Raw genomic sequence first — 6,000 nt, 5'->3', positions numbered from 1 at the left:
CAGAATGAATTCTTCCCTGTGAGGGTGGTGAGGCCCTGGCACAGGGTGCCCAGAGCAGCTGTGGCTGCCCCTGGATCCCTGGCAGTGCCCAAGGCCAGGCCGGACGGGGCTCGGAGCAACCTGGGCTAGTGGAATGGACAGGGTGGGACTGGATGAGCTTTGAGCTCCTTTCCAACGCAAAGCACCCTGTGATTCTGCGGGCAATAAAAGGTGGAAAGAAGAAGGCGGAAAGCCTGGGGCAGCCTCGGCTCGGAGGAGAAGCCGCGGGCAGGGCTCGGCCCCCCCGGGCCGTGTCCAAGGTAACGCCGCGGCCGCGGCCGGCTCGGGCCGGGCCCGTGGCGGTGTCGGCCCAGCGCGACTCGGGCTCGGTGCTCCGGGGCTCCAAGGACGTGTCGGTGTCGGTGCCAGCCCAGCGGGATTCGGGCTCGCTGCCCCTCGCCCCGGGTCTCGGTGCCGCTGGGCTCTCGGTGCTCGGCATGTCCCAGGCGTGAGTAGCCCGGGGCGCGGGGCTGAGGGGCGAGAATCCCCTCAGAGGGGCGAGACACAGCCCGGGGGGAGGCGGGCGGCTGCACCCCCACAAAGCCACCGCGTCCTCTCAGGAAAACCAGGCAAATATTAATATTATTCACTCAGACCCTTTGCGCAAAAGGCTCCCCTCTCTCAGAGCCCACCGTTCGCGAAAATCCCCTCAGAGCGGGGAGACACAGCCCGGGGGGAGGCGGGCGCACCCCACAAAGCGACCACGTCGCCTCAGGAAAACCAGGCAAATATTAATGTTATTCACTCAGGCCCTTTGTGCAAAAGGTTCCTCTCTCTTACAGCCCACGTAGTGTCTTGTTTCCCCCCAGTAATTTTAGCACAGTGCAAAGCTTTACAAGTTCGTTTGCAAAAACCAGACAGCAATGACGGCATTGGATCAAAGTGCCTGCAAGGAGCTGTGCTCATTCCCCCAGAAACATCACTCCAAGCCCAGCAAGTATTATTATTATTATTATTATTATTATTATTATTATTATTATTATTATTGCTGCTACAGTGCTGGGAGCTAAATTGTGAGCATCTTCCATAATATTATCCCTCAGTGCTGTTTGCTGCTTCCAGCTCCAGCAGCACAGCCCAGTTTGTGGAAGCTCTTTTTCCCAGTTCCAAGCTGGGTATGGCATTCGAGTTCAATGAATAATAATGTATTAGAAAAAAAAAATTTAGAAAACACCTCGGGGTGGTTTTGCTACCTCCTTCTGCTCCTCTCCTTCACGCTCAGACCTGACCATATCCAAACTGCTGTCCCAGCAGGCTGTGAGCAAAGCCTTTCCTGGCACCTGTGCTGGAAATCATTTCATCTTTCCCATGGTCTCCCTCCTCTGGTATCAGTGGTACCAAGCTCAAAGCCCACTGCTTCTTTTGCCCAGTATCCCATTTCCAAACTCACAGGTTTTTTGCCAGGTAAAACTCCCTCAGATTCTAAAACATCCTTCCAAATTCAGAACCAGAGCAGCCCTCCTTGTCACCAACACCTTGGGTTTCATAGAGCTATTAAGGTTGGACAAGACCTGCAAAATCACCAAGTCCAACCTTCAGCCAAAACATATCATTAAATGCCACATCTGCTTCCACGGATGGTGACTCCGCTGTTCCCCTGGGCAGCCTGTTTCCAATGCTTAATTACTCTTTTCAGTGAAAAATGTTTTCCTAATAACCAATCTAAACCATCTTGGCTTAACTTGAGGCCATTTCCTCCTATCCTAGTGCTTGTTGCCTGGGAAAAGAGGCTGAGCCCCAGCTGACCACAACCCCCTTTCAGGCAGCTGCAGAGGGCAGTAAGGTTTCTCCTGAGATTGTTTTCTCCAGCCTTCTTTTCTCCTCTCCTGCCTCCACACATTGGCAGCCCCAGCCAGATACCAGTGAAAACTCCACTCCTTTCCAGCCAGGCAGCTCCTTGGTTCAGGAGAGGAAGGTGAGAGGAATAAAGAACATCCCCAAGGGCAGGGCAGAGACTGTCTGGGGGCTGTGGCCAAGGACAGACCCAGCTCAGCCTCCAGTTGGAGGAAAGCTTGGTTAGATCCCTGGTGGATCCAACGCAGGGCTTGTATAAATCATGCCTAATACTCCCATGGAATCAGTTCAGTGAAGTTCACAAGGTAGTGGAGCGTTATCTGAATTGTGCTCTTTAAAAGGAAAAAAAAAAGAGATAAAGGAAGAAAGAAAAAAAAACCCATAAAAGTAGTGTTTGGCCTCTTCTTCAGAGTTATCTCAGAATCTGTCATTTCTACCCAGTCTCTGAATCATGGCTGCTGTTATTTCAGTCAGATTAACACCAAAGGAGTTAAGCTGAGCATAACTGGAAAAACACTTGTGCTTCAACTGGTTTGGCTCAGTTTAGTTTTAACAGAGACAGGGCTTTTTTGCATTTCCTATGGCATTGCCAGCACTGAACAGCGAATCCATATAAACACACGCCCACACCACACGACAAAACCACACATGCACTCCTGTTTCTGAGCAAGGTGCTGCTGAGGGACTCCAGTTTGGTGTTGAAGCTCTTTGGCTCAGGTTGCTGTAATGACATTGTAGCTGTGCACAGCACAGGATTTACAGCTGGGCTAATCCAGCCCTTCCTAAACACGAGCCAGAGTTGAGTCTCAAAGGCTACTGGTGATGTGGCTGGTGGTAGTGAGGTTATGCTGGCTGTGTACCATAAATCAGAGTTGTTTAGGTAGGAAAAGCCTTCTGAGATCATCAGGTCCAAGCCTTAACACAGCTCTGCCAAGGCCACCACTAACCCAGGTCCCCAGGTGTCACATCCAAATGGCTTTTAAATCCATCCAGGAATGGGCAATCTACCACTTTCTTCTTTCCATGAAGAAATTTTTGCTAAAATCCAGTCTATCCTGTGTCCTCCCCATAGCTAAACGGGCTTGACAAGAAGGCTGAGGAGGGATGTTTCACACAGGTATGAAGTAACAGGACAAAGGGGAATGGCCTTTAGCAGGAGGGCAGTTAAAAATTGGATATTGAGGGGAAAATCTGCCCCGTGAGGGTGGGCAGGCCCTGGCACAGGTTGCCCAGAGAAGCTGTGGCTGCCCCTGAATCCCTGGAAGTGTCCAAGGCCAGGTTGGACGGGGCTTGGAGCAACCTGGGCTAGTGGAAGGTGTCCCTGCCCATAGCAGGGGGTGGGATGGGATGATCTTCAAGCTCCCTTCCAACCCAAACCATTCCATGATTCTGTTTGTTACTTTATAAACCTTCCCTGGTGCAACTTGAGGCTGTATCCAAGGTATTTTAAATGCTGTGTGACAAAAACGACTTATAACAGCCTCCCTTACCTGAAGGCAGTGAGACAATAATGAAAGAGGGTTATGAGAAAGAACTTTGGTTCTTCAGAAATAGAAACGTTACACAGCTTTCCTTGAGCTAATCCTTGGGTTCTGAGGCATGTTCACCATCCTCCAGGTGCTGTGATTCTAAGAGGTGTGGGCTAAAGCAGAAGATTTAATTCCACTGCCTCAGGAAGCTCTGTGTCAGGGCAGAGAGGATGCTCAGGGAGCAGCAATGTTCTCTTAGGGTCACTAAGTCCAGCAGCCAGCCAAGGGAGAAGTCAGCATGTCCAGACATGCCTGGGATTTTCTAGGGACAGTCTCAGCCCTCTGGAGGGAGCAGAGCCATTAAGTGTAGGGTGATTAAAAAGTGTTGGGGTATCTCACTTCCCAAAGCACTCAGCCCCAGCATTTGCATGCAGATGTACCTTCTGTTCCAGACACTGGAGATTCATAGAGATGCTGCTGCATTTATGTTTTCCTGCTGTTTCCTCCTCTTTTATGGATTTGTTTACCCTCTCCTTGACCCGGGGGATCCTGACCAGTGATTTCTTACCTTGCCTCTGACAGCCCTAGTCCAGACATGTTCAAAGCCAAGTCTTGGCACGGCTACCACTCCTGCCAGGTTTTAATCAGCTACAAGACATTTGCCACTGCCACCAAGGAGCTTTAAACAATCAAAGCGCTTTAAAATTTAATCTCGTGTCACAAATAGAATTTATATTAATTCACTGGTTAAATATTGATCTAAGACAAGATCCTGAGCATCTCCCTTCCTGCTTCCAACAGAAACAACCAAAGAGCTCTCTGTTTTATATCACATCCCGAAGGCTCAGCTGAAGAAAATTAAGGTTGCAACACCCAAATGTGAAAAAATGTCAACTTCTAATCCCCTCTCCTCTCCCCCCTCACGTTCTGCGGCTGCATTACGATGCAGTTTCTGATGCTGTGATCACATCCTATTCTCTTCCCACGGGGCCCCAGCCTCATTCAGCCATTGGCCCGTTGTTGAATATTTCTTTTTATCCCCTCATTCAGCGTCTGGCCCCAGGCCATATTCTTCAAATTCCAACCAAACGCCACAATTATTAGCTTCCTCCTGGGCATTCCTTGCATGTTCTCTCTCATACATCTCCCAAGCAGTCACAGATTCATCTTTGCCCCTCTTTCCACCCCTGGTGAGCATTAGCACATCATCTTGCTTATGTTAAAGCAGGAAATCAGAGACAGGATCAAATTGATCACAGCTAAGACTCAAAGCTGCAGCTCCCTCCTGTGCCTCCCTTCATCCTTAATGAGCAGGTAGGGAAAGATCTTGTGTATTACTCTGTTCAGCGTCTCCTCTGGGGAAAAGCATTGTCAGTGGAAATATCCCAGCAGCACTTGTGCTGGAAAACAGGGAAAGAAAAGGCCCCAGTTTTCAAGAAACTGAGTAGATGGTGTCAGCTTTGAGCCTAAAGCCTCCTGCTCCTGGCTGGGGTAGAGCAGCACCCAGACACAGCCCTTTATGCATGGAACTGTAGGCAGCTCGATGGGTAACTGCCCCTCCTGTCCTAAAGAAGAGGGGGGTAAAAAGATTGCATAGGATGGTTAAAGCTGAAATAAACTTTGTTGTCAGAAGCAGTGAAGTGTGTTACAGGCAAATACTGCTTGGAAGGAAAAATTCTGCTTGCAGAGGAGAGGAGGCTGCTGTTCATATAACACAGAATAGTTTGGGGTGGGAAGGGACCTTAAAGCTCATCTCCTTCCATGGGCAGGGACACCTTCCACTAGCCCAGGTTGCTCCCAGCCCTATCCAGCCTGGCCTTGGACACTTCCAGGGATCCAGGGGCAGCCGCAGCTTCTCTGGGCACCCTGTGCCTCATCACCTCATAGGGAACAATTCCTTCCCAATATCCCATCCAACCCTGCCCTCTGGCAGTGGGAAAGACATTCCCCCTTGTCCTGGCACTCCAGGCCCTTGTAGTCTCTCTCAATCCATCTTGCAGGTTCCCTTCAGGCACTGGAAGGCCACAGTTAGGTCACCCCAAAGCTTCTCTTCTCCAGCATTCCCAATTCTTCCAGCCTTTCCCCATGGAGCTGCCCCATCTCTCTGATCATCCTGGTGCCTCCTCTGGACTCTCTCCAGCAGCTCCAGGTCCTTCCTGTGCTGGGCTGGGGCAGCTCTGCAGGTGGGGTCTCACCTGAGCAGGGCAGAGGGGCAGAATTCCCCCTTTCCTGCTGCCCACACTGTGGGATCAGCCCAGGGCACGGCCCAGGCAGGAGCTGCAGCCTGAGGGACAGGAGGGCAGCCTCTGGAGCATTTGACAGCCCAAAATAGCTTTTCCCACACCTTAATTGCTTTGCAATTTAGGAAAACAGGGTTTTTTTTGTCAGAAAACTAGAAGAAAACACTTCTTTTTCCTGCCAGCCTTGTGAGTTTGGCTGGAGCAGGTGCTTGAGACCTGCTGCGGTGTGTTGCTGCTGCTGCTGCTCCGTGAAGCTGCTTCCTCGCCTTCCCTGTGGTTTCCCATTACATTTCTGCCACACAAATCTTTTATTCCCCCCTTCACTTTCTGTCATAGTACCCAGGACTGAAATTGGAGATGACAGAAGCACAGAGCTGTTCACATTAACAATGCCAGCAGGCTGTGTGTTTTCTTCTCTTGTCACAACCAAAGCCTACTGAGGTTTATCCTTTATTTTC

The 6,000-nt window shown here is 50.4% G+C and overlaps 1 protein-coding gene across 4 annotated transcripts in view; it reads left to right on the top strand.

Annotated features, from left to right (window-relative positions):
* Positions 1–216: 216 nt before the first annotated feature.
* IQCA1 (IQ motif containing with AAA domain 1) overlaps positions 217–6,000 on the top strand; it is a 102,193-nt gene continuing 96,409 nt past the window's right edge. For 3 of the 4 annotated variants that reach the window (XM_053947732.1, XM_053947731.1, XM_053947734.1), the window contains exon 1: positions 308–487. In XM_053947732.1, the coding sequence (XP_053803707.1) occupies positions 477–487 (11 nt within the window). In that variant the 5' untranslated portion in view covers positions 308–476. The other variant, XM_053947735.1, reaches the window with a different exon arrangement.

This window comes from Vidua chalybeata, chromosome 7, assembly GCF_026979565.1.
Source record: "Vidua chalybeata isolate OUT-0048 chromosome 7, bVidCha1 merged haplotype, whole genome shotgun sequence".
Classification (NCBI taxonomy): domain Eukaryota; kingdom Metazoa; phylum Chordata; class Aves; order Passeriformes; family Viduidae; genus Vidua; species Vidua chalybeata.
This window is presented reverse-complemented; position numbering and strand designations above follow the sequence as displayed.